Source organism: Calypte anna, chromosome 25 (genome assembly GCF_003957555.1).
Source record: "Calypte anna isolate BGI_N300 chromosome 25, bCalAnn1_v1.p, whole genome shotgun sequence".
Taxonomy (NCBI): Eukaryota; Metazoa; Chordata; class Aves; order Apodiformes; family Trochilidae; genus Calypte; species Calypte anna.
The window spans coordinates 1,672,766-1,700,227 of NC_044270.1; the positions used below are offsets into that span (position 1 = coordinate 1,672,766).

Consider the following 27,462-nt stretch of genomic DNA (forward strand, 5'->3'; position numbering starts at 1 on the left):
CGGGTGTCAGGCAAAGGATGGGTTCCGCCCACCCCCGCCAGGACGCTTCCTATTGGTTGTTGGCCTCGCCGCTGATTGGCGGGAGGGTTTGCTCGTCAAGCCGCCCCGCCTCCTCAAGCTTCCCATTGGCTGGCGGGATGTCCGTCAAGCGCCGCTCTGCACAGCGATTGGCTGCAGGGGATGTCCCTCAGGGCGCCGCCCAGCTGCTTGTTTCCTATTGGTCACTCTACGCGAGTGCCCGCCCCTCCGCCGCTGCCATTGGTTGGCAGCTCCAGGGCTAAAAGCTGATTGGTTGACCTCCCCGTCATGTGACGCAAACATCTCTGCCCCCATTGGCAGAGCGCGCTGTCACTCAGCCACGCCCCTGTCTCTCTGCTCTTTCATTGGTTGGCTCGCCCACCATGACGTCAGCACCATGGCAGCCATTGCCCCGCCCCCTTTGCACTCCTCCTCACCCCATTGGCCAGCTTAAAAACGACAACTTCCGCCTCGCCCCTCACTGATTGGCTGAGCCTACCAGAAGCAACGCGAGGACGCCGGTAGTGGGTGCGGTGGGCGTGGCCTCGGTTGGGGGCGTGGCTTTATCCGGCAAGCCCCGCCCACAACACGTGTGTCCCAGTTCAACCCAGTACGGGGGGGTCTGGGTGCCCAGTAGAGGAGAGACCCCCCCAGTATCCCCAGTACAAGGCAGAGCCAGGTCCAGTATCCCCAGTACAGGGGACACTTGGGGGTCTCTGCCCCCCCGTAAAGAGGAGACTCAGGTCCCAGTTCCCCCAGTACAGGGGGTTCAGGGTACCCGGTAGAGGAGAGACCCCCCCCAGTATCCCCAGTATAAGGCAGAGCCAGGTCCAGTATCCCCAGTACAGGGGGCTCTGGGGGTCTCTCTGCCCCCCAGTAAAGAGGGGACTCAGGTCCCAGTATCCCCAGTACAAGGGACACCGGGGGTCTCTCCTCCCAGTAAAGAGGAGACTCAAGTCCCAGCTCCCCCAGTACAGGGGGGGCTCTGGGGGTCGATTCCCCTCCAAGTCTCGAGAAGCGCCAAGGCCCAGTTCCCCCCAGTCCCAAGCAGCCCCTCATCCCAGTATGCCCCAGTATCCCTATCCCAGGGAGCAGCAGCACCGGGACCCCCACGGGCACCTTTATTGCCGAGTCCCCGGAGCCCCCTCAGCGCGGGGGGAGCAGTTTTGGGGGTGTTGGGGCAAGCCCCGTCCCATCCCCCCCTTTTCCCCCTCACTTCTTCTCCTCCTCCTTCCTCTCCTTGTTCTCCTTGGCTGCCTGGGACGCCAGCGACCCCATGGCGTTCCGGATCGCCTCGTTGTTGGGATCCACCCCGGGAAGGTTCTCCAGGACGCTCTGCAGGAACTCGGGGTCCTGCATCACGTCGTAGTCATCCTCCTCCTGCAGGAGGGCAGAGAGAGAGGGGTTTGGGTAGGGGGGAGAGGCAGGGGACCCCCCACTCACTCACTCACCCACCCGTGGGACCCCCAGGGTCTCACCTTGGCCGGCTCCGAGGTGTCCATGGCCGCGCTGCTGTCGACTTCGGCCGCCTCTGCCTGGGCAAACTCTGTGTGGGGTGGGGAAAAGGGGAGGCTTGAGGGGGTTCCGGGACCCCCCTAAGGGTGTGTGTAGGGTGGGGAGGGGGTTTCAAGGGTCTGGGGGTGCTCACCAGCCCCCTGCAGGGACATCTGCATGGCGTAGGCGATCTGCTCCTCCTCCGTCATGCTGCTGAGGTCGGGCAGCCCCGCGCGGCCGAACTCCTGCTGGGTGATGGTCATCTTCAGCAGAGCATCGTCTGAATCTGAGACAGAAAGACCCCTCCCCTCAGACAGACACCCCCCCGGGACCCTCATTTTGGGTCTGGGGGGGAAGGGGGGAAGGCTCTGTCCTCACCATCCCCACCAGCAGCAGCGATCCCGGCCTCAGCCGCAGAGGCGGCCGCTGCCCTCCTGGCCTCCTCCTCCTGCCGCTGCCTCTGCTCCTCCATGGAGACCCTCAGAGCCTGTGGGGAGGGGGAGATCAGGGGGGCAGAGCCTGGAGGGACCCCCCCCCTCATGATGGGTGACCACCACCAGCCCCCCTCTCCTCTCCTCCTCCTCCTTTCCCTCTCCTTCTCCCTCTCCTCTCCTCTTGCCTCCTTTCCTCCCCTCTCCCCCTACTCCTCCTCCTCCTCTCCCTCTCCTTCTCCCTCCTCTCCCTCTCCTTCTTCCTCTCCCTCTCCTCTCCCTTTCCTCTCCTCTTTCTCCTTTCCCCCCTCTCCCTCTCCTTCTCCCTCTTCCTTCCCCCTCCTCTCCTCTCCCTCTCCCCCTACTCCTCCTCCTCTCCCTCTCCTCCCCTCCCCTCTCCTCTCTTCTCCTCTCCTTCTCTCTCCTCTTCTCTCCCTCTCCCCCTACTCCTCCTCCTCTCCCTCCCCTCTCCCTCTCCTCCTCCCCTCTCCCTCTCCTCTCCCTCTCCTCTCCTCTCCTCCCCTCCCCTCCCCTCTCTCCTCTCCTCTCCTCTCCTCTCCTCTCCTCTCCTCTCCTCTCCTCTCCTCTCCCTCTCCTCTCCCTCTCCCTCTCCTTCTCTCTCCTCTCCTCCTCCCCTCTCCCTCTCCTTCTCTCTCCTCTCCTCTCCTCCCTCCCCTCTCCTCTCCTCTTCTCTCCTCTCCTCTCCTCTCCTCTCCTTCTCTCTCCTCTCCTCTCCTCTCCTCTCCTCTCCTCCTCTCCTCTCCTCTCCTCTCCCTCTCCTCTCTCCCTCTCCCTCTCCTCTCCTCTCCTCTCCTCTCCTCTCCTCTCCTCTCCTCTCCTCTCCTCTCCTCTCCTCTCCTCTCCTCTCCTCTCCTCTCCTCTCCTCTCCTCTCCTCTCCTCTCCTCCTCCCCCTCTCCCTCTCCTCACCAGAGCCAGCTCTGGGTCAGCACTGGGGTCAACCCCAAACTCGAAGTCGCTGGCGCCCAGGCCCAGCATGGCCCCCCCCTCCCCAGCCAGGATGGGGGAGCTGATGAGGGCGTCTGCCAGGCTGGGCCCTGGGGGCACCGTCACCAGGTGGGACCCGGTGCCATCCTTCCCGTTCAGGGTGTTGATGAAGGAGGTCAGCTTGTCCGTGTTGGCTTCCTGGGGGAGAAGAGGCAGGATGGGAGCAGAGCTCAGCCCTCACCTCCCCCCCAGGAGCCCCCCTGGGAAGCACCTCCCCACCCCCCTGCAGTGACACGGGGAGGGGTCCTGCCAGGGATGTCACCCCCAGAGGGATCCTGCCAGGGATGTCACCCCCAGGAGAGGAGAATGTCACCCCTAGGAGAGAGGTCCTGCCAGGGGGATGTCACCCCCAGGAGAGGGGAATGTCACCCCCAAGAGAGGGGTTGTCCCAGGGGGATGTCACCCTCAGAGGGATCCTGCCATGGGATGTCACCCCAAGGAGAGGGGTTCTCCTAGGGAATGTCACCCCCAGGAGAGGGGAATGTCACCCCCAGGAGATGGATCCTGCCAGGGGGATGTCACCCCCAGGAGAGGGATTCTCCCAGGGGATGTCACCCCCAGAAGAGGGGTTCTCCTAGGGAATGTCACCCCCAGGAGAGTGGAATGTCCCAGGGGGATGTCACCTCCAGAGGGGTCCTGCCAGGGGATGTCACCCCCAGGAGAGGGATTCTCCCAAGGGAATGTCACCCCCAGGAAAGGGGAATGTCACCCCAAGGAGAGGGGGATGTCACCCCCAGGAGAGGGGTTCTCCCAAGGGAATGTCACCCCCAGGAAAGGGGAATGTCACCCCTAGGAGAGGGATCCTGCCAGGGAATGTCACCCCCAGGAGAGGGGTTCTCCAAAGGAATGTCACCCCCAGGAGAGGGATTCTCCCAGGGGAATGTCACCCCCCCCCAGTTAGTGCTGCCACCAGGACACAGGGAATGGGATCCCCAACTCCAGGCTCGGATCCTGGAGCAGCCCCAAGGCAGAATTCTCACCTCCTCCCCAAAGTTGATGATGTCCACGTTGACTTTCTCCTTCTTCAGACGTTTTGCCAGCTTCACCAGCTGCAGGGGGGGACATGGGGGGGTGTTAGCTGAGGAACCAGACTACAGCAGCACCAGGGATTCAGTCCTGCAGGCACCAAAATCACCTCCCAGCAGGAAAACCCTGGAGATGCTTCCCCTCTCTGGGTGGGAGAAGACCACAGAGGAGCAGCTCCTGAGCTGTTCCTTCAGAGAGCCCCAAAACATCTGGATTAACATCGTTGTGTTCCTAACATCTGGATTAACATCACTGCTGTTACTTTCAGTACCAAGGGAGAAGCATCTCCTGAAGGCCAAGAGCCTCCTTTCTGCTCAGGGACACAGATTCCCTCCCCAGGGACACAGATTCTCTCCCCAGGGACACAGATTCTCTCCCCAAGAACACAGATTCCCTCCCCAGGGACACAGATTCCCTCCTCAGGGACACAGATTCCCTCCCCAGGGACACAGATTCCCCCACCAAGGACACAGATTCCCTCCCCAGGGACACAGATTCCCCCACCAAGGACAGATTCCCTCCCCAGGGACACAGATTCCCTCCCCAGGGACACAGATTCCCCCACCAAGGACAGATTCCCTCCCCAGGGACACAGATTCCCTCCCCAAGAACACAGATTCCCTCCCCAGGGACACAGATTCCCTCCCCAGGACAGAATTCCTCCCCAGCTCCTCAGGCAGAAGTCCCCAGAGTGGTTTCAAGGTGACAGCTATGAGATGTGGGACGTGGCACAACCTCCCTCGGGAGCTGCTTGAGCTGGGGAGGGAGCTGGGGATCCCTGTCCTTGTCCCTGGTTGTGCCCAGGGATGGGGTCCCAGCCCCAGCATTTCCTCCTCTGCCTGCCCCCCACTCACATCCTTCTCGTTGTCTTCCACGGGGCTCCCCACGAAGGCAATGATCCTCATCTTGTGGTTCTTGCCCTGGCGATGCTTCAGGGCCAGCTGCAAGAGCAGAGGAGTCAGCACTGTGCTGAAAACCCCCACCCCACCCAGAGCTGGGGGTTCCAGAGAGGGGTTTGAGGAGGCAGGAGCTCACGTGAGCCACTCTGATCCCCGTGCAGAAGGTGATTTTCCCTTTGGGCTGCACCGTGTGGAGCTTGGAAAGGATCCTGCCCGTGTCTGGAGTCAGCGTGGTCAGCACCTCACAGTTACTGCAACACAAACACCTCCCCTCAGCCTCCTCCCCCTTGGGACCTCTTCTGCCAACTCCTTTTCTGGTCTGGGGGGGTAGGAAACCCCCTCCCCACCTCCCCTCCCCTCCACCAGTGCCAGCACTGGGGCAGTGTCTCCAGGGAGGGTTTTTTTCCTCAATCTGTCTGCAGCCCCAGTGTGCAACCCTCATCCCACTGTGACCCACTCTGCCCACGAGGGAGCTCACGGGGGCACCAAAACCCTGCAAACCCCAGGAAAACAGAGGGCTGGCTCCACTGTTTGTCACCCTTGGGGACACCTATCAGAAGGACAGGCCTGGCACAGACATCCCAGGAGAGGAAAACCTCTGCCCTGTGCAGGACTGAACCCCACGAGCCAGAGACCCACCCAGGAACCCAGTTTGCTGGAACCAGTCCTCCCAGACAGAACTGGAACTGTTCCCCCCTTCCCCCACCCCTGTGCCTTCTCGGGGGCCCCCCCAGAGGTTGGGTGCCCCCCTTGCTGGGGTGTACTTGGCCAAGGTGATGAGCCCCACGTTGTTCTCAGGGTTGCTGCGGGTTTTGGAGTGGCAGACGATGTTGACAGCATCCTGCTGGGCCTGCAGGCGTGTGGGGAGGAAGTCCCCATTCCTCATGTACTCACTGTTATCAACGCTGGAACACAGGAAGGGGGGGGGTGAGGAGCCTGGAACACCCCAGGTTTATCCCCCAAAACACCAGACACCCCCCACCCCAAAAGCCTGATGCCCCACCAGGGTTGTTCCACCCCCCCCCCAGCAGTGCCAAGAGGTCCCTGCCCTCCACTCCCACAGCTATGAAGGAACCCGAGTGGGGAAAAGCCACCTGGAAAAGGATTTTCTGGGTGGGAAAAGCCCTTTCCTTGGGGCAGGCTTCAGGGAGGTCACCCTGGCTGAAGGGCTTCTGCGTCTGGGCCACCTCGGGGCAGGGGGCTCCTCACTGGTCCCATGAGGATCCCCCCTACCCCATCCCCTCATTGGCGTCCCCTCTGTCCCATCCCCTCATTGGGGTCTCCTCTCAAATCCCCTCACTGGGGTCTCCCCTGCCCCATCCCCTCATTGGGGTTCCCTCTACCCATCCCCTCATTGGGGTCCCCTCTACCCCATCCCCTCATTGGAGTCTCCTCTCCCCATCCCCTCATTGGGGTCCCCATTATCCCATCTCCTCATGGGGGTCCCCCCTACCCCGTCCCCTCATTGGGGTCCCCTCTCCCCATCCCCTCACTGGGGTCTCCTCTCCCATTGCTTCATTGGGGTCTCCCCTACCCCATCCCTTTATTGGGGTCCCCTCTCCCCACCCCCTCATTGGGGTCCCCTCTCTTCATCCCTTTATTGGGGTCTCCTCTCCCATTGCCTCATTGGGGTCCCCTCTACCCCACCCCCTCATTGGGGTCCCCTCTCCCCATCCCCCTCACTGGGGTCTCCACTACCCCATCCCTTTATTGGGGTCCCCTCTCCCATTGCTTCATTGGGGTCCCCTCTACCCCATGCCTTTATTGGGGTCCCCTCTATCCCACCCCCTCATTGGGGTCCCCTCTCCCCATCCTTTCATTGGGGTCCCCATTATCCCATCCCATTATTGGGGTCCCCTCTCCCCACCCCCTCCTTGGGGTCCCCTCAGCCCACCCAGGACCCCCCGTGTCCCCCCCTGCCCCAGGACCCTTCCCCCTCTCCCTCACGCCCCCTCCCCATCACCCCTCAACCTTTCCTCCCTCCCCAATCCCCCCCTCAGTCCCGGTCCGGTCCGGTTCGGCCCCGCCGCCTCCCGGGATGACTCAGGGAAAGCTGCGGGGGTTCGGTTCGGGCGGTGCCCGGGGGGGGATTGTACCCGAGGGGGTTTTGGGGACGTTTCCCCGGTTCCAGCCCCCCCTTCCCTCCCGCTCACCACACCATGGTGCTCTCCAGAACCATCTTGGCTCCGTCCCGTGAGAACCGGGCCGGGTCGGGTCGGGGTTAACAAGGCGCCCGCCGATGGGTTCTGCTCTACCGACCAATCCCCGCTCGCCGTCTTGCGGGGTGAGGCGGGCGCGGGGCACGCTGGGAGTTGTAGTCCCGGCGGAGACTCCGCGGGTTCGGTTCCCGGAGGCTCCGAGACCCCCGGGGATCGCCCCCTCCCCCGCCACCCCCACCATGGGGAAGAACCCGGGGGTCCCCGACCCCGGCAGCCCCCGGGAGTCCCGTGTCCCCTCCATCCCACCCCCACCCGTGCCACCCCCGGGGCTCCCGTGTCCCCTCCCGTGTCCCCTCCATCCCCCCACCCGTGTCACCCTCAGGGGTCCCCCTGTCCCCTCCCCTGTCCTCTCCCCTGTCCCCTCCATCCCCCCCCCCCTACCTGTGCCACCCCGGGGCTCCCGTGTCCCCCCCACCCGTGTCACCCTCAGGGGTCCCCCTGTCCCCTCCATCCTCCCCATCCGTGCCACCCCGGGGCTCCCGTGTCCCCTCCATCCCCCCACCCATGCCACCCCCGGGGGGTCCCGTGTCCCCCCCACCCGTGCCACTCTCGGGAGTCCCGTGTCCCCTCCATCCCCCCCACCCGTGCCAGCCCCGGGGGGGTCCCCTGTCCCCTCCTCTGTCCCCTCCACCCTCCCCATCCGTGCCACCCTCGGGGGTCCCGTGTCCCCTCCATCCCCCCCCCTCCCGTGCCACCCCCGGAGCTCCCGTGTCCCCCCCACCCGTGTCCCCCCCGTGTGACAGCAGCGCAGGGGGTGGGCAGCACACGGTGTATTTCGCGTCCGAGAGGCAGCGAGGGCCACGAGAGTTACAGAGCCGAGAGGAGAACGGGGACACGGGGGGGGGACAAAGCTGTCCCTGCGTGGGGGGGGGTGTCCCAAAGAGGGGGGGGGGGAGGTGACAACAGCGCTGCCACCCCACGCAGGACAAGGAAAAGTCCATCCCGGATCCATCCCGTGGCGGGGGGGTCGGTGGCTTCCTGGGGATCCTCTCTGTCCTTGGGGGGGGGTCCCGGAGCAGGAGTTGATCCAAAGTCCATCCCGACACCGGGGGGGGGGGGGGGGGGGGGGGTGGGGGTCTGTCCCTCCCCAGGGGTCCCAGCAGGACACAGCTCCCTCCATCCGTGGATCCCTCCAGGTCCTGGTGACAACCAGAGGTGACAATGGCAGCAGGGTGTCCCGGGATGTGTCCCCCCCCCAGGTTGAGGTGTCCCCTCCTCCCCAAGATGCAGGAAAAGGAGCAAGTTCTGAAAACTCATCACAAAGTGATCCAGAAGCAGCCCCCCCCACATCCCCCCCCATCAAATCCTCCCCTTCCAGGAAGAAAAAAAAAACAAATCAAAGCCCCCCCCCCAAAAAAAAAAACCCCAACATTTAAATACAGTTTCATAAATATTAAATCATGAAAAAAAAATAAAAATAAAGGAACTGAGAGTTGAGTTTTCTTCTCTCCTGGTTAAAAAAGAAACACCAAACAAGCGTGGGTGAGGAGGGAAGGTGTAACAAGTGTCTAATATAGACAGTTCCTGGAGATATTAGGGTAAAACCTGCTGGTTTTGGGGTGCAAAGGGAGGTCCTGGTGGCCCCCAACCCCTCCTCCTCCTCCTGCTGTGTGGGGGGGGTCTCGGCGTGACACCGGTGTCCCAAGAACCCCCTGGGAGCTGGATCCCTGGGGTAAGGCCATGCTGCTTGGGCTTGCCAAAAAAAAAATTAAAATAAAATAAAATAAAATAAAATAAAATAAAATAAAATAAATAAAATAAAATAAAATAAAATAAATAAATAAAATAAAATAAAATAAAATAAAATAAAATAAAATAAAATAAAATAAAATAAAATAATATAGAATTATTTTTTTTTAATTAAAAAAAAAAAGTTTGTTTTTTTTTTTTTTAAATATCAGCTCAATTCCACTCTCAAAGGAGGAGGTGGGAGGTGGGAAGAGCTTTGGCTCTGAAATCTCAACTAAAAAAGGAAAAAAAAAAAAAATCCCTTTCTACACCACTACATTCTTGTCCTTAGCAACCATTGCTAACCAGTAGAGAAACCCCTTGCACAAGGGCAAGCTTTAAATTACTTTTTTTTTTTTTTCTTTTTAATATATATATATAAAAAAGAAGGGAGGATTCATCTAAGTGGGAACAGGGGGAAAAGAGTCACTTCATCTCTTTTGTTTTTTTCTTTTAAAAAAAAGCTTTTAGTGAAAATAAAGCTCAGTCCAACCTCTGCTTGGAGAAGTCTGTCCTGCTGAGGTCAGAGTCTGTTTCAAGAGGAGAGGTATCAAAAGGGGATAAAAAGAGGGGGGGTCTGGCAGGGGGGGGGGGCAGCAGGGTGGGTTTGGTCCTTTTGTTTATGAAATATTTAAAAAAAAACCCAAAATACACAACTAAAAATGAGGCCCCTGACAAAGAGTTCCCCCTCACCTCGGTGGGGAAGGGAGGAAAGGGCTGAGTTTAAAAAAGGGGAGGAAAAAGGAGTTTTATCCAAAACCTCCCTGAAAAAGCTTTGCACGTTTGCAGTCCTGGGGGTGGTGGGGGAGGTCGGGGCAGCTCCCCCAGGGGGGGTGCAGCTGCTGCTCCCCCTTTTCTGCCTCTTTCCCATGGGATACACTGGGAAAAAGAAAGAAAAAAAAAGCCTGTTTATTAAAACTAAACTAAACTAAAATAGAATTCCTATCTTGCAGGGCTAAAGGGAAGTGATGTGACCCGATTCTGAGAAATATTTAAATTAAAAACTTGTTCAAAATACAAAATAACCCCAAGGAGGCTCCAGTGAACCTTGGGTGCCCCCCCAGCACCCCCAAGAGCTGAGTCTTCTCGCCAAGGTTTGTGGTGTGGACATGGTCAAACAGCTGCCTCTGGGAAGTCTGATCCCATTTCCAGAGGCCTTCAGCCCTTGGGGAGCAGCTTCTCCTCCTCCTCCTCTTCCTCCTCCTCCTCCTCTTCCTCCTCCTTGGCTTTGCTCCCACCAGGCTCCAAAGCCAGGAGGACAGCAGGGACACAGCTCTGCTGCCAGGAGGATTCCAGGTGCCAGAAGCTCATTCTTCAGCCATCCAGCTTTTAGGTTTTTCTGTCCTGATAAAGATTTCTCTTTTTCTCGTTTTTTTCTTTGTAAAAAATAAAAAATAAAAATAAAATAAAAAAAAAAATGCATCAGCAAGAGGGGCTGAAGTGTTATCAGAACTCCACAGAACCATCAACTTCCATCGTGCTGTTGCTTCACTGCAGAGAGAAAAGAGGAAGGGGGGAGATGCTGGAGGGGTCTCTGCCTTCCTCTGAGGAGCTGGAGGTCTCCTCCCTGGTCTTCCCTGGAACCCCCTGGACCCCCCCCTGGGCCTGAGCTGACCCCAACCACCACCCCACACTCAGTCAGGAGGGCCCGGGAGTCACACCATGAGCCTGCCTGGCTGCACCCTGCCACCAGACCCACTCCAGGCCCTCAGGAGAGAGGAATGTCTCTGCTTTGCCTCCTGCTTATCTCATTCCAGGCCTGTGGGGCAGCAGATTATCAACTAAGAGCAGGAAAATCCCTGGTACAGCCAGGATGAGCCTTCACATTCCAGAGGGGGATGAAGAGCATCTGCTCCCGCTCTGCTCGCATCCCTCTCCTTGCCCCTTGTCCCAGCACAGCCAGGGACAGCACGTAACCCCCCACAGCCCTCCATCCACCTCCAGAGCCACTCTTTTCCCCTCAGAAATACTACTCACAAAGCTGATCTCAGTCTCCTGCAGGTCTTCAAGCTGCTCTCTCAGCTCTGGGGAGCGCTCGGGTATGGAAGGTCCCGGGGAGCCGCTGGGGAGACACAAGGGGAAGACCTGTAAAGCAGTTTTTAAAGAGTCAGTGAGTCCCATTTCCAGGGCTCTCCCATCTCCAGGGCTCTCCCATCTCCAGGGCTCTCCCATCTCCAGGGCTGCCCAGCTGCACCCAGGACCAGTCCGTCCCAGCAGCATTCCTTAGGCAGCTTTCATCTGGAGGCACAGGCAGCATGATCCCTGCTGGGCCAGGCACCCAAAACACCACCTGGAAAACCAACCCCCCCAAAATCGATGGGAATTCAAGACATTAGAAATGAGAAGCTTTGGTCCAGCCAAGCAGCAAGCAGCACCACCTCTTTCCAGAAGTCTCCAAGCATCTCGTTATTACAGAAATGGTCCTGGGTGAAAACAAAGAAACCCCAAAGCACCAGAGCTCAGCGAGTCTCAAACCTCTCCAGACACCTCCCCTTGTTGGAAAAGCCCCTGGTAAATCTTCCACAACCCTTCCACAACCCTTCCACAACCCTTCCACAACCTTTCCATGCCCTGAACACCAGCTGCAGCCTGACTGCAGGACCCAGGACATGTGCCCCATGGTGGCCCCCAGCCCCATGGACTGTTTTTACCCCAACACCTCTTGATTTCCCCACTTCCTTCCCAACCCAAGGAGCTGAAAGGTTCTGATGGCCCAGAAGCTCCACACTTCCCACCTTGGGTCTTGTCCCCTGAGGACACAGTGACCACAGCTTCTCTCCACTTCACACTTCACCCACGCCAAGCAACAGAGGAGCTTCCAGGACTGCCCGTGGCCAACACGCCCTGGCCCAGCCTTAATTAGTGGGTAATTAGATTGCACAGGAAGCACCAAGCTGTGCAGTCAGCAGGCTACACCTCACCCTCTGCAAACACCCAGGGATCAACACCCCAGGGGCAACGTGGACCCCCCAAAAGGGACAGTGTGGGTCCCCCCCATCCCTGCCCGGTGGGCACTGGGGGCTGCTCTGCTCCTGGCTGCCTCGCAGCCCCAGAGGAACACAGGATGCTCAGTGCTGGGGGGTTTGTATTAATTAGCAGTGCTCAGCACCCAGGCAGCCCTGCAGGATGAATCACAGAATCCTTGAGGTTGGGAAAGACCATTGGAGCCCAACCTCCAGCCTGATGCTGCCAAGGCCACCACCAAGGACAGGAGTGTCCCTCTGCAGGGGAGGGGTCACCCTCTGGAGCCCTTTTTGGTGCAGGATCCTCCCCTCACCTAGGCAGGAAGGTGCCAGGAGCTGCTCTTGGCAAATCCTTTGCTGAGCTGTCAGCTTTGTGCACTTGTACTCCCACTGACCTACGTAGAGATTGAAGGAGAGAGACCCCCAGTTAAGTGAGCACAGAGAGCACCAGGAGCATGCTGAGAGGCTGGGGAAGGAGCAGCTCTGGTGTAGGATCCCTACCAAGAAGTCCTCAGGTTTTACAGAGGGAGTAAGAGGTGTTCATTGCAACTGCACCTTCTCCTCCTGCAGCTCAGGAGAGCACAGGCTCTTCCAGCAGTGGGTCAGGAATGGGGAAGGTGCTTGCTGATTGCTCCCAGAAAGAGAAGTTAACACCTCAGCACAACATCTACCAAAAGGGGTTGTCCTCTGACCACAGCTCCTCCTCGTCCCTGCTCACCACTTCAGACAGAAAGGGAACATTCAAAGGCAGCCACCACCTCCCCCATGGCTCTCCATGCATTTCAGCTCCTGAGACAATGGGAACCACACTGGCACAGAACAGGAGTTGTAGGAGCTCCAACCAGAGCAGCAGGAAGGTCATCTTCAGCATCACCCATCACCACACGGATGCTCTTCACGGGCACTCTGGCAGGGACACTTTCACCACACAATTACCTCCACTCCAGAACAAAGCCACTAAATACAGGACACACGAGGAACTGAAAGCCACCAGGACCACCACACAGCCCAAGCAGAAGATGCAAGATTGTCACCTGCAAAGAACTGCAGGCAGGAAGGGGGACCCAATGCTCCCTCCTTGCACATGCTCCACCCCACAACACAGGGACCACCCCAAGAGGTGGTTCTGCCAGCATGCCAACAACCCCAAAACACCCACAGAGCAGCACCAAATCCTCCACAGGGCTCAGGAACCTGCCCTGCAGGAGCTGCCAGCCTGCCATGCCCTGGGACAGCAGCAGCCTTACCTGTTTGCAGGTGAGTTGAGGCCTCCACTGCCCAGGGAAGAGGTGGAGAGGGTGGTTGCGACGGAATCGCTGTTGGCTTCATCCACTGGCAGTGTCCTGGGCAGGAGATCTGGGCGACCAAGGTGGGAACCTGAGTTGAAGCACAGACTGTTCCATCACCAGCACAAGTGGGATCATGTGTGGCACGAGTTCCCATGACAGCCAAGGTGAGGAGGGGGAAATCTGTGCTGGATCCCACCTCAGACACCCCAGCCCTGAGGAACCAGCCCTGGAGCAGCTCTCTGCTCCAAGCCTCTGCCCCACTGCCCACCTCACCTTCTCCCCAGCACCAACCCCAGGGGCACAACCTGCTGAGAAGACACCAAGAGACCACCCAGCCCCAAGCTCACTCCCCAGGGCAGCAGAGGCCACGCTGGATGCTTGGATGAGGTTGAAAAACCCCGTGCCAAGACACAGGAGCTAACAACTCCCCAGCTCCCTTCTCCTGCCCTGTGTTTGTTGCAGCAGAAGACTTGGAAACCCCCAGGCACCAACCTTGCTCTACATCTGCCTCTGCTGTGATTTGTGCTTTGGCCTCACTGCAGAGGGGTGGCTGGGAGGGGACCCCTCCCTGGCAGCTCCGCCGGGGAACCGCCGTGCCAGAGCGACTCTTCTTGGAAGGGGATGGCTTTACTTGAAAGACAAAAAACAAGAAAAACTTTACTGGAAAGACAAAAACCAAAAAAAACCCCACTTTTCTAACGTGTTCAGGGAGGAGCAAAAGACCCAACACAGCAAATTCTCAGTGAGAGAGTCAGGTGTAATGGCTGTGCTCTGAAGGAAGAAGCCGAGGGGTGAAAACAGATCCCATGAGGAGGCAAGAACAATCTTGGAGGAAGGAAGAGGTGAGACAGCACAACAAACTTCCTAAAGCTCCTGGAGGCTGTTGCCCACCTTCCCAAACCCCAAGCAGGGAGAAGCAGAAGCCTCAGTGATGTCCAAGGGCCCAAAGGTACTCACGTGGTATTTTCTTGAACACGGTGTTGCACATGAAGTGCTGGAACCTTTCAGCATAGAAGCCAGGTCTGTGCACTGATACAGAGTCCTGCAGGCCCAAGGGACAAACATTAATATGCAAGGCTCAATTAATAAGTGACCAAGGTTAACAGGAGCTTCTCTCCAGGAGGGAATGCCACAGGTGAGGCTGGATTGGGAAGATCAGGGATTCCCAGGGTCACTCCCAGCAGCTGCCATGAGAAGCAGATCAGCAGAAGCTTTACATACAAAGCAATCAGTGCTTGTTAATGAACAAGCAGATGATCAGCTCTAAGAGGGCAAACACAGAAACCCAGGATCTGATGCCCAGGAGGAGCAAGGACAGCAGGCACAGTTTAACAAGACTCTGGTATTCTTGCTAAACAAGCTTAAAAGTGCTACTTTCCCACTCACCCCATCATGGACAAGGGCCTTCCAGGAGTGCTCCAGCTTCTTGACAAATCTGAGAACAACAAAAAAATAAGAACTGAGTCCCCAGGGTCTGCATCACACCAGCTGGCTCGGTACTGAAGCTGGCCACTGGCCACTATGGCCAGCATGCCCCAAACACCACAACCACTTCACCTTCAGTTCCTCTTCACTGTCCCATTTTTGTAGGAGCAGGGCTGGTGGCACAGTGCACTCACCCAGGGGGGGTTCACAGGCAGAATTCTCAAGGGCAGTCAACTTGCAATGACTTTTAACAGAGACTTTACAATTGTAACCCTCTGCATGGGGGGTTTTGACACAAATAGAAGAAAAGCCTTACAGCTAAGGTGTCCTCCTACAGGGAGAAGTGGTCACGGCCATTTAAGGCCACCACTGTCTTTTCTTCCTTGCCACTCCCCACACAGTGCCTGTGTACAACCACCACAGCACAAAGAAACAGCTTCCTAAGAGTCAACCTATTCCAGGAAGGGGAAGCAAGACTTGGAAACTGATCCCAAAACACCCAACTTGAAGAAAAGAGCAGCTAATGAAAAAAAAAACAACCAAACATTAATTTGTGTCATAACTATTTCTTGAGCACCAATCCTGGCAAGCAGGTAGAGGCAGTGCTGGGGAGTGGTTTCCCCCTGAGGTGGGACAGAGCTGTCAGGAGATGTTTCTTACCTGTAGGACTGCAAGACATCAATGATGCCCACGTAGAGCAGCAGCCTCTCCCCCTTGGCGTTGCGGGCGGGGATGCCTCCCATCCTAGGGGAGGAGAGGGCACAGACATCACACAGGCTCTGTGTCCCCCCCTCTGAGGAACTGGGGAGTGCTCCTGACTGAAGCAGAGTACTCACTGGTCATCAGTTTCAATGGTGCCTCCTCTCCGGGCCTCTCCTTGGATGGATTCCATGGCTGTGGAGTACAGAGCCCTCTGGGCCGCAGGACGCCGCGTGTCCGCCTGGGACGTCCCGTCCACCACCCCGTGCTCCCTCTGAGCCAGGTCCATGTTATGGATTGCAACCAGCAAACTGTAATCCATGATTTTAAAGCTCTGCAGAACCTGGGCAGCAAGTCAACAGAGGATGGTTGGTTACTGCCAGCCCAGCAGACTCCCAGGACAGACGTTTTCTGGAGCAGACTCAGCCTGGAGCCCGCAGCGTATCGAGGGGACTGCTTTTAATCCACAGCTCAGCTCTGGTCACCAAAGTGGGAAGCCCCCAGCACAGACTGCTGCACGATCACTCCACTCAAGACCAGGCTTGATCAAGCATCCCACCCCTCTCCCCAGATCCTGCTCTTCTCCAGAGCTCAGCTGGGACACAGGGGGCTTCCTCCGCCTCCACAACAGCACTGGGTTTAACTCAGGTTGGAGGGACTGAACCAAACTGGGCTCCAGGTTCTGCTTCTTGCCCACACCACCACCAAAACAACAGGTTCTTTAAGTCACGGGTGGCAGCTGCCATCTCCTCTCAAAGGCAAGGCTCAGAAAAAAGGGAAGCCCTCTCCACATCACCCTTCCACTTACCAGACAATCTCTCTGTAAGGTTTTGCGCAGAGCATTATACATGTCAGCGTCTAAGAAAAGGCCATCAGGGATGTCCTGCATGAAATCCAAGTCCTTGTAGGTTGGGAAGACCTTCTCCCTCTCCTTTTGGGACGCTCGGCGTTTGTAGGTGGAGCCCTTGAGGTCATACTTGAGGTGCATTTTGACAGAGCGGGGCAGCAAGTTGTTCATCACCACGATGCGGATGTTTTTGCCTCCAGCTTGGACACAGTACAAGCCATAAAACTTTGGCAGCAGAGTCCTGGGGTTCTGGTTCAAGTTCTGAAAACACCAAAGGCAAAGAAATAAACTTCAGGAGTCACTCGAGTTGACCCATGTGCCAGCCAGAGGGGTTACTGGCTCTTTCTTGTGCTTCTGTACTGCAGTGGAGCTGGCAGGGAGGCAAAGCTGTTGCCAAAGGAGCTGAGGCAAGGGCAGGTGAGCTCAGGAAACCCCTGGGTGATGCCAACAGCCACTGACAACCTCTCTGCACATCACAACCAGTCCAGGAATGACTGTAGGAAGGAGGAAGTCCTTGTTCACACAGCATCTAAGCTGAGGAGAGCTGAGCAAAGGAAGATCTTGTGCTCAGCCTTGTTGAATTCAGACATTAGGTCAAGCCAAATAGATCACAACAGAGATGGATCTGGATTCCTGTGCCTGCAGAAGACACCAGGCAGAAATATGGAAACCCAACAACCTGGTTCTGGGCTCTCCAGGACTGGTAAAGCCTTTTTTGCTACAGTCACATCAATAAAACCAACATGCCTTTACTCTCAAAGCTGCTGCTGCTTCTGTGTGTACAAAGCTAAAATCAGAGTTCTCCAACTCTTCATCTCTGCAGACAGAACCAGGGGGTCCACAGCAGTGTCTGTCACATTGGTTCACTTGGGAGTCCCCTCCCCAGCTTGCAGAGAGAGCCCAGCCCAGCCCAGCCACTCACCATGTAGTAGCCAGGCAGCAGCTTCTGTAAGAACTCAGCCTCTTTGTGCTGAACAGTTTTGATGATGAACTCGTCGTCACCAGACACGTAGAAGAGGGACCCACTGGCCCCAGAGTTTGACAGTTCAATGAGAGGCTCATTGCAGAGAGAGTACTGAGGAGGAAAGGGGGAGAAAACATCAGCATTGCAGAGAGAGTACTGAGGAGGAAAGGGGGAGAAAACATCAGCATTGCAGAGAGAGTACTGAGGAGGAAAGGGGGAGAAACATCAACGGGGACCTTCAGCACCACAGCTCCTCCCTCCCAACACTGCCCGGGGCAAACCCTGGGGACACACACAGAGCACCCCCTGGCCACGGGGCTCCACAGGTCTCTGAGGGGGGAAAGGGGACACACAGCCATCACTTGGAGCACATAAGAGATGGGAAAGGGGGTTCTGCACCCACTCACCAGGTAATCATCTGGCCGGATCCCAAAGAGCTCCCGGAAGTAGCGGAAAGCCACGGGAGCGTAGGTTTTGAACCGAAAGTCGTTGTAGTGATGAGCTGGGGTCTGGTTACTCCCTTCACTGAGCAAGGGGAGAAGCACAGACACACAAACACACACACCAGTTATGTGCAGTTGAAACGTTTCTCTTCAGAAAGTGGCCCAAAAGCAAACCCTCTCTGCTCCTAAAGGCCCCGCTCAAAGGGGACACGTGCAGGAGCACCCGGCAGGACAAGCCAAGGTCCTCCAGAAGCAAGGACTCAGCTGCCCTGGTTTGCTGCAGCTCCCTCACGTTGGGAACTGATGCTGCCACCCCCCCAAACAAAGCACCCAAGAGAGAAGAAAGCAAGCACAGACCTTGGGAAGAAAGTACTTTCTACTACTTGGAAATCTTGCATGAGAACATCTCTCTCGGGTTTGGTGCTCAAGCTTCCCACTGTGTGTGTGATGCCCAACTGAATGGCACCTTTCAAGGCAGATGATGTTGTCTGGAGGGGCAGAGAAAGTCAGTCAGTGTGGAGCAGCAGACTGGAGAGAGGAAAGAAAGGAGTTAGAGAAAAGAGAGTCCCCCATTTCAAACCTCTCAGCTGGGGTATTTTACACCTCCTGGCTCCAGCTCCCACCCCATCACATCCCACTCCATCCCTGGCTGCTCCAACACCAAGGGACTGGGACCAGAACCAGCACCCAGCTGGCCCTTAAAAGGACAGAATTTCACTTAGACCCCTGCCAGGTGGGAAAACTCACTGTGAGATCAAAGTGTTTGGCAACAGAGGACACTGCAGTGTCCTGGGGGACAAACACTCCAAGCTTTTTCCCCCCAAAGCTGTGGAAAACCCAGGGGAACATTTCTCTCCCTCGACTGCTGTGAGTTTGTTGTTGTTGTTGCTGCTGCTGCTGACAGTTCCCTGAAGACAGCAACAAAACCTGGCAGTCCCCACAGCTTGTCAGCAACACCCTCTTCTGCTCCAGCTGCCTCTATCTGCTGTTTCCTTAAGGATTAGATGGGAAGGAGGAAGGACCTGACCCCACTTCCCTTCCTTGCCCTCTGAAGGCTCAGAGCTGCTCAGCTCACCTGGCCCCAGAGCAGCCCCAGTGCTGAGGAGCAGCTCTGCTGCCTTGTTTGTGAACACAGAGCCACGGGGCCAGGTTGCCAAGGAACAAGTATTTTTCTCTTTCATTAGCCAGCACGAGCAGCTGAGCAGCTGACTGCCTGTTTACCAGCACTTGTATAGGGCATAGAATTGAAAAAAAAACCACAAAAAAACAACTTACCACCCCTGGGAAAGGAGGGGATGGGAAAGGGAGAGACTGCTCACTGAGTCTCACTCCCAGATAACTCCCACACGGTGCCCCCTTCCCCCATCCAGGTTTCTGGGACCCTTGCAAGAAACATCTCAGGCATTTTCCATTGGCTCCTGCTTCTCTCTCCTATTTCTGCTGCCTAACCTTCTCTCTCTGAATTTGTTGGGAAGCTGTGACCCCAGTTCTGGAGACACAGGCAGCTTCAGAAGCTCTGCTGTGGGAACACCACTCCAGCTCCTTCCTTCTGCTCCCACTGGACAGCCAAGGGTACAGCTGAGATTCTGGGCCATCAAACACCCCTCTCAAACCATTACTCATTTTAGCTACATCCTAGAAGTCAATCTCACTTCACAGAAAGTCATCCTGCTCTGATGAAGCCCAAAAAACCAGAAGCACTGTCTACAAAACACCCAAATTTACAGGCTTTAAGAACCTAAAAACCAACCTCCCCTTTGTGAAGCAAACTCCAGTAATGCCACAAGATCCACAGACCCCGTTGTGCTCAGATAGCACAGGAAGGACCCAGCAGGCCAGAAGAGGCCTGGGAAGTGCTGCTAATGGGCAAAGCTTCAAAATAATTCCCACTTTAGAAGTCTAGAGAGGAGAAGTGGCTGTCACAGAGGTGTCACCCGTTGCCCAACGCCAAAACTGGTGAGACTCACCGTGGCTCTCTGCTTCCTTTCTGCTGCAGAGTGGAGATGAAGAGCCCAAGGAGCTGTGCAAGAGGGATCTTACCTTTTTGTAGGTTGTCTCGCCCGTGGAGTCCACTCCTCTGTGCCCTTTCCTTATTGTCTGTGAGCCTGGCTGCCCTGGAGAAGAGGGATAAACCAGGGATGTGCTTCCTGCCTCCAGCCCAGCAGGTTTTCATTTTGGTTTTCTTCCTGGTTTTTTTTGGTTTTCTTCCCCTTTCAAACACAGCAATTCCTGATTTTCACGTGGGAGCCCTGACCACAGCTTTCCAAAGCCACCTCCCCCCAGGACCAGCACCCCCATCACACCAGGGGCTGCTCCCCAACACAGCCAGTCAGCATTCCACCAGATTGAGCTTCAGTCCAAAAACCCAGCCAGAAAGAAGCTTCTGGCACTTAGCCTGCCACGATGAAACCAAGAAAGCTCTGCTCTACCACCTTACCACCAGGCTCTTGGCCTTGCCAAGCTCCACCAGGACACAGGGACTCGGGGGGGACATCCCAGGCAGTGCAGTGGCACTCTTGTTCCATAGCAATTAAGCCCTTTTAATTTATTTTGGTTTGTTAAGTAAGTCTCTGTAATTATGTAAATGGAAAGCTCTAAAAGCCCCACGATTTCAGCAATCCTGCAGCAGCCACTGCCATCCTCATCACCTTGGAGATTCACTGTGTTAATATTTAATCAGCCGTGCAAAACCACGTCCCCCCCAGGATTCAACTAAAGCTCTCTCTCTCTCTCTCCACAGAGGACCCAGCAGCAAATCTTCTCTGGGCTGCCTTCACGACATGAAAACAAACCTTAAAAAGTGAAGATACACAGATGAGAAGAGGGAGCATCCCCAGGCACCTCTGCTCTGTCCCCAGCCACACCCTGGGACGTCCTGACCTGGGAGGTGCCACCCTGGTGTTTAAGGATGATGGGGAGCACCTCAGCACAGATCAGAGCATGGGGGGCTCCACCTCCTCCTCTTTCTTCTTCCCACTTCAAGGAGCCTTGGTTTGCCTTTTCATGTAGAGATTTGGGAAGTGCCAGTGGCAATCCTCCCAACCAGGATGGGTCACAGAGAAGGGTGAGTCAGGAGGGGAAAGCCGCAGCCGGCAGCATCACCCCGCTCCCAGTACACCCAGTTTCCCCAGCAGGAAGCTTCCCCCCTCCTCCTCCTCCTCCTCCTGCTAGTTTCCAAACCAGTTTGCTGCTGACTGGGGAATACATAATTCCTGTTTGACCATGATAAAAAAAAAAAAAAACACAAAACCATTTAATCACATCTGAGCAAGAGGGGATGAGCTGGTGAGGTCTGTGAAGCTCCAGGGCAGGACTGCAGCAACCAAGGGGTCAATCACCCATCCTCCTCCTGCTCCCTCTGAGCCCAAAACTGTTACTAGAGAACAAAATCCAGAGTTTTCACACTGTTTCTGTTCTCTCCACTTTTTTTTATTGCTATGTAACAGCAGTTTTGTGTCATCCCCCCTCCACTCTTGGAGAAGCGAAGGGGTTAAAGTCGATGGCACAGAGGTAACAACACGGAAGCATTTGGGCAAAGCAGCTATTTTTGGGTCTGTTTGAACACCTCTAAAATGAAAGAATTCATTAGTCATAACTCCAATGGAATGAAACTCTCAGACAACTGAAAAAATGGCTCAAGAAACCTAAACAGTTAATTCTGGCCAGAGGAAAGGAGATCAGGGTTAGTCCTGCCCGACAATGAATTCACCAAGTCCCAGAAAAACAAATAAATTTAAAAGTTTTTTTTCTTCCTTTTGTGATTCTGGGAGCAATCCCTACGGGTGATTTCAGAGCATTCCTCAGAGCTGTTTACTGGAAGCTGAATCAACCTAAATAAAGAGCTGTCTGCCTCACCAGCCTGAGCTGTCCGGGATTATTTTCAGCCAGCAACAGATACTCTGGGACATAAACACTGGGGGGAAAAAAAGCTTAAAAAGTTGTGGGGATGGCACCTGGTGGAAGAGTTCAGACAAATATTTCACTGGAAGGAGCAGGTAAGAAGGCACCTGGGTCAGATCCTCACCCAAATGAACACAAGTCATTCAGGACAAATACCCACTCTATTTTTAAACAGAGCCTCTCAGACAGAGTTAAGCTGGGCCTCATGTTTTAGACAAAAATAAATAGTGAAAACATCAGCACACCCAAACACATCATCAAGCTCAGCCCTCCTGAGCCAGCCCAGAGCCAGGACACAGCAGAGCAGCATGCAGGGTCCTCCCTCCCCACACTTTTCCCCAGACAGGTCCTTTCCATGCTTAAAAATCAGGATTATTCTCCCTCCTCACCTGGACGCTGCCTGCAGGAGGTGGAACCCTGGCTAAGAGCACTTCTGGCCACACAGAAATCACTCGTGAGCCCAGCACAGGCTTCAGCCCAAGATCTAAACCCCCCAAACCCTCCCTGGAGGACTTCAGAGCATCCCTGGACACATCCAACTCGCTGCCCGCAGAGAAATCCCACACACACATTTATTTTTTTTTTTTCCTCCCCAAAATGAAGTCTGTTGGGGGTGGGGGGGATGTGTCCCCCCCTAAGCCAAGGCCCACAGGGACAGCAGTGAGATTTCTTTGTGTGGAAGCACAAACTGGGCAGAAACCAAAGCAGAAAGGATGGGCTGGAACAATCCTGCACGGGGGAGAGGGGTTTAGGTCAGGAGAGCGCTCACACAGCACAACAGCAGCTTGTTTGGGGGGGAAAACCAGAAAATACACCAGGTTTTGTCAATCCTCAAAAGCCAAGGCAGTTAAGTAATTCAGCGTTTTGCTGCTGGTTACTGGAGAGGAAGAAACCATGCTTTTTATTTCTCTTTAAGCACATAGATGCAATACTTCTACCTCTTCGATATGACATCACCGAGCAGCACAAAAAGCTGAAATCTACACGAGGGAAAACAAAAAGGTTAAAGGGTTGGTGTGGTGAAGTCACGTGGCAGCTGCTTGGAAAGGAAAAGAGAGGTTTGTTTTCCCTGAGAAAAGTCCAAAAAGCCCTCTTGCCACCAAGCTAAGAAAAACCCAAGGTCCAGAGAGACTTCCGAGCGGGGCCGCGTGGTCACGGGCAGTGAAAATCTCTCCCACCAAGCTCAAAGCCTCAACATTTCATTTGCTTCTCTCAGAAAGCTCTTCTGAAAAAGGGCAGAAATCTGCCCTGAACCAAGAGCCAAAGCCAAGAGCATCTGGGGATGGAAGGGAGCTGAGGCAGCTGAGCTCAGAACAAAACACCCCCCAACACTCGATCCGGGCCAGAAGGCCAAGCAGTGAGTAATAACATTGAAATCCTCTGCATCCATAGAGTGGTTCTGATCCATTCCAGCAAAGGACATTAAGCAACAGCACCAGAACTGGTAAAATCAGGTTGGGCCACTCCCCAAAGTCCCTGGACCCTGCTGACATCTCCCCAGCAGCCAGGGAGAGAGGAGCTGGAAGAAGGCCCAGGGGAAGCTGGAGGAGAGGCAATCTCTGTAATGTTATCTGAGCACTTGTGGCTGCTTTGCAGAAACTTTAAACCTTTCCCCAATCTCTTCCCCACTAGCAAAGTGCCAAGAACCCTGCAGGGAGGTCAGCACACCAAGTCACAGAGAAATAAAGATGTTTGTTCAGCCCAGAGGTGGAATCCAGAAGGGGTTTCCACGCACAAGGTCACCGGCATTTTCTGAGCGCTCAGATGAGAGCCAAGGCCAGGCCTCAAATCCCAAAAAAAATGCCTCAAACCACCTCAAAACAACTCCTCTGCCTTCTGCAGAGGTGCTCAGCCAAGGCAAAGAGAGAAACATCTCCAAGAGGATGGAGTTTGGGCTTCCACCTCTGTGCCCTGCAGGTCGGTGCCCACGGGTCAGAGCTCAGATGGGCATTGACCTCGCTGAAGCTCCAGATCCACTGCCTGGGGCTTATCCCAGGGATTCCAGGAAAAGATGAGCTCCATGGCAACTCCTTCTTTGGGAGCTGCAATCCAGAAGCAACACAGCTCACCCAGCTTGGGAGGAGATCTGTTTTCCCTTTGTGTCAGCAAACCTTGACCAAAGACCAGGCAAACAAAAGCCCATCTGAACGCAGACAGAAACACCACAACGGGTTCCTCTCCCCACTGGAAAAATCTTAGAATAAATAAATAAAAAACCTGTGAGCCAAATAAAAGAGACTCAGGTGCAGGGTGGTTTCGGCAGGAGAGGGCTGAGCCAGCCCAGTGGGCAGGAGGTAGGACTGAAGGGTGGAAACTCTGAACTTTCCAGCACCTGCTCCTGGCTGTGTTCCTTCCCTCCTCTGTCCAGAGCCCTCCTGCTCCCCAAAAACACCAACTCTGAGGCTGAGCAGACACAGAGGCTCTTTGGTCCTTGTTATCAAACAGCTTGGGAGACAAAGAGAACCTCAGAACTGCAAAAAATCACCGAGGAGAAGAAATAAAGCAACGAGCAAATTCGGGAAAAGCAGCCCCAGGTGCAGGGCAGGGCTGGAAAGGGGCAGAAGGCGCCGGGGCCGTTCCCGTTATTGCTTTTCCATGTGTCCCACAGCACAGGGATCTCAGGGGGAGGAGGACAGGAGTGGTTTCCAGTTTCCCAGCAGGAGAGGAGGCAGAGGAAGGCATTTTGGACACCAGCACTTACTGGAATGTTTGCTGGCAACTCCTGTAACCTGTAGGAAGATGGAGGAGACTCTTCCCCCCTTCCCTACGGCATCGTCCTCCGGCACCTCAGGATCCCACTGGAACTTGGGGAATTGATCCCATTCCCTGGCTTCAGAGCCCAGGTTCTACACCTCTGAGCTCCTCCTGCTTCCCACCAAAACCAGGATTTCAAATTTAAAGCTGATCCTGGTGCGCAGGACACCAAGAAACACCAAGACACTGATGAACTGAACCCCCAGGCTCATGGCTCCCAGGGCACAGATCCCAACAAATCCATGCTCCAAAGCTCCTCCTCTTCTTCCCTGGGAAGTGAGGGTGCCAGCAGGCTCTGGAACAACAGGGATTTCCCTTGGAAGAGGGATTCCAGCTGAGCAACTTGCTGGGAACTGACCCCAGAGGGAGCTGGTGCTGGGGAAAGCAGGCTCAGCATCCTGCCCTCTGCACCATCACCTTCACTGAGGCTTGGGATGGGGAGGGGGGAAGATAAATAATCCCCTCCCAGAAGGGAGGAAGATTTAGGTCATCTGTAAGGAATCTGCTGCCCGGGGAGAACTCTGCTTTTCCTGCACAGCAAAGCCCCCAGGGATGCAGTGAGAGGGAGAAGTTTAATCACCAAGGCAGGGTGAGAAGGATGCCACGGCTCGGGGGGACACAAAACCCCACTGCTGGGGAAGGGAAGCTCTGGGGGTGGGCAGGTTAATTCACCCCTCTCAAAATAAAGAAATAAAAATATAAATAAATAAAAGGTTTTTTCTCAAGCAGTGGGGATGGTGGGGAGGAGAAACCAAACCCCCCCAAAGTGGCCCCTTTCAACAAACACAGGAGGGGTGGCTTTTCCTTCCCCAAGGGAAATTCAGTTCTAACTCAGGCAAACCAAAACCCCAAAACCCCAGGATTCTCCCCAGAGCAGCTCCCCTCCTCCAAGGGACAAAGCTGCCACTTCTCCTACCTTTGTTCTTGGGAGGGGAACCTTTTGTCTGACAGGAGCAGCTTTGCCCCCCACCATCACACACACAACTCCCACGGCAGCAAAAGGGCCTCGTGGGGGGGTTTTGGGGGGGAGAGTTTGGGGTGGAGGAGCTGCCAGTGCCAACCTGTGACACCCACAGAGATGTCACAGCTGATGGCTGCAGAGAGGAGAGATTTTTATACCAGGGATGGGACTTGGAGTCACTTGAGGGGCCTATTTTAAGCTGAGCTGCTCAGATGTTTTTATTTAACAAACTCATCTTCCCTCCTGCTTGGTCTCGGTGAGGTGGGATCAAGAAAACCTCCTCCCCCCTGCAGGAACTGGGAGGGGGGGTGAGGGGATGGATGAGTCTTTCTGGGTTGTTTTACACCCACATGGAAAGGCTCAGCAGTTTGGGCCCCTGCTCTCTGCTTGCTCCCAATGATTTCCCTGTCCCCAGAAGTGACAGAGCCATTCTCAGGGCAATTCTTTTGTCCCTGGACTCCAGGGAGGGGCCTGAAGCCAGGGTGACAATGAACCCTCCCCTCCCTCTGCCCCCCTGCTTATAAAGCACCCAAGGCACAAAGAGCCAAACCCCTGAAATCCCCCACATGCTTTTTTTTTTTTTTTTTGGCAGGTTTCAAAGCAGCAAAACGAGGAGGGGGGAGAAGAAAAAAAAAAGCCCCCCAAAGCAGGGTGAAGCTGAAGGCCCCAGGCAGGCAGGGAGGGATCAGCCCAGGTGAGGGGCTGCCACGTAGGGCAGAGCTCAGGCTCTGTCACAACCAGAATTCAAATCCTGTGGGGAAGGTAAGTGAGCCAACACCTCACCAGGCAGGGAGACAAACAAACAATGGCAAGGATTCTGCCAGGAAAAGGGGGAAGAGATTTACTCCTTTACCCACGGATTTGCTCCTCAGTTAATGCTCCCTGAAAAGCCTTCCAAGCTCTTGGAATCCGCTGCCTCCTTCTCAGCTCAGGAAAAAAGATCAAGAAGCCCCCCTCAAAAAAGTCAGTTTGGTTTGGAGCCCCAGACAAGGGTGAAGAAGACACTTTAGAGCCCCTGGAAAGGGGGATGGGGCTCTTGACTCCCCCCAAAACCACTGCCAGACCTGTGGATCTCAGGTTTAAGGACCAAATTCATCCCAGAGGAGGTTTCCACCTTTCATTACCATCCCTCTGGGGGGGGGGATGAGGACAGCACCGAGTCCCAACCCTGCCTCTTTCAGCTTCAGCTCTCATCCTAAATCAGCCCTGGGAGGATTTCCAGCCCTTCCCCTTGACTCAACACAACAAATGCAAACCCGAAGCCGTTCCCATCCCCACAGCCTCCTGCCTCCCACAGGTGCCACATGGCTTTGACGCTCCCTTCGCTCTGCCCAGCACCAGATGCAGCAGGGAAAAGGCTTCTCCTCCCCCAGACCCACCGAGGGATCGATATTCCAGCTCCCCTCATCCCTCCGTGCCCCGGGAGGCCCCGGGTCCTGCTCTCACCCCCGGGGCAGGTGGCCTGACTCATAGCTCAGGCTCTGGGGACACAAGGGAATCAAGTTTCCCTTGGCACCAACCCCTCTGCTCCCCCCCACACACACCCTAAAAGAGCCCAAACCCCCCCACGAGACCCCCAGCCCCCTCCCCCCTACCCTTTTCTCGGAGATTTTCCAGCCCAGAGGGGCTTTGCCACACGCAGACAGAAAATCGCCAGCCCTACACCCACCCCCCCACCACCCCAAAACCTCCCCCACGAGCCCCGCAGAGTCCCCGCACTCCCCACGGAGCCACTGGGATGCCCACTCCCCCCATCACTCCCACACATCCTCCGGAGAGCTCAGCCCCCTCCTCCTCCTCCCACCCCCGGCTTCACCCCACCAGGGACCGAGCTCCCCCCGGCTTCACCCCCACCAGGGACCGAGCTCCCCCGCTGCCCGCCCCGGGAGCCTTTCCCCGGTCCGCGGTTTCCCCCCTCTCCTCTCCGGGCTCTGCCCAGGCCCCAACTCCCTTCCTGTCCACACCCGGCCCCACACATCCCGCCCACCCACCCTTAAAGCTCCTACCTGCCCCTCAAGGACCCCCCCTCAGCCCCACACCCCCCTTCCCCACCTCACCCTCCAGATCCCCCTCACCCCACACCCCCCCCTCACCCCCTCCTCAGCCCCACACCGCCCCCCCGCAGCACTTCACACACACCCCCCACCACCACCCCCTGCCCACAGCGCTCCTCGCAGCCCCGCAGGACCCCGCCGGGGCCACAGAGCCTCCAAGCCCGCCGCTCCCGGCCCTGCCCCGTACCCGCCAAGCCGCCGCTGCTCCCGCTGCTGCCCCCCGACTCGGGCCCCGCCGCCGCCATTTTGCTGCGCTCCCTCCTCCTGCACCGCCCGCGCCCCTCCCCGCTTGGCCACGCCCCCGCCCCTCGTTAGGCCACGCCCTTTCTCTCTTGGACACGC

At 56.2% G+C, this 27,462-nt stretch overlaps 1 protein-coding gene across 1 annotated transcript; it reads right to left on the reverse strand.

The window, feature by feature from the left end:
• Positions 1-1,199: 1,199 nt before the first annotated feature.
• On the reverse strand, positions 1,200-27,383 carry LOC103538274 (phosphatidylinositol 4-phosphate 5-kinase type-1 alpha). Its single transcript, XM_030464972.1, has 25 exons — positions 27,308-27,383; positions 22,290-22,331; positions 19,492-19,565; positions 17,809-17,939; positions 17,416-17,533; positions 16,967-17,119; positions 16,006-16,305; positions 15,335-15,540; positions 15,159-15,242; positions 14,460-14,508; positions 14,031-14,115; positions 13,566-13,703; positions 13,032-13,161; positions 12,099-12,179; positions 10,845-10,906; positions 7,028-7,094; positions 5,639-5,779; positions 5,011-5,125; positions 4,830-4,916; positions 3,930-3,998; positions 2,872-3,087; positions 1,891-1,999; positions 1,667-1,798; positions 1,497-1,564; positions 1,200-1,398 (listed from the first exon to the last, which is right to left on the reverse strand). The coding sequence occupies exons 1-25, from the start codon at positions 27,363-27,365 to the stop codon at positions 1,231-1,233; spliced, it is 2,883 nt and encodes a 960-aa protein (XP_030320832.1). The 5' UTR covers positions 27,366-27,383; the 3' UTR covers positions 1,200-1,230.
• Positions 27,384-27,462: the final 79 nt, after the last annotated feature.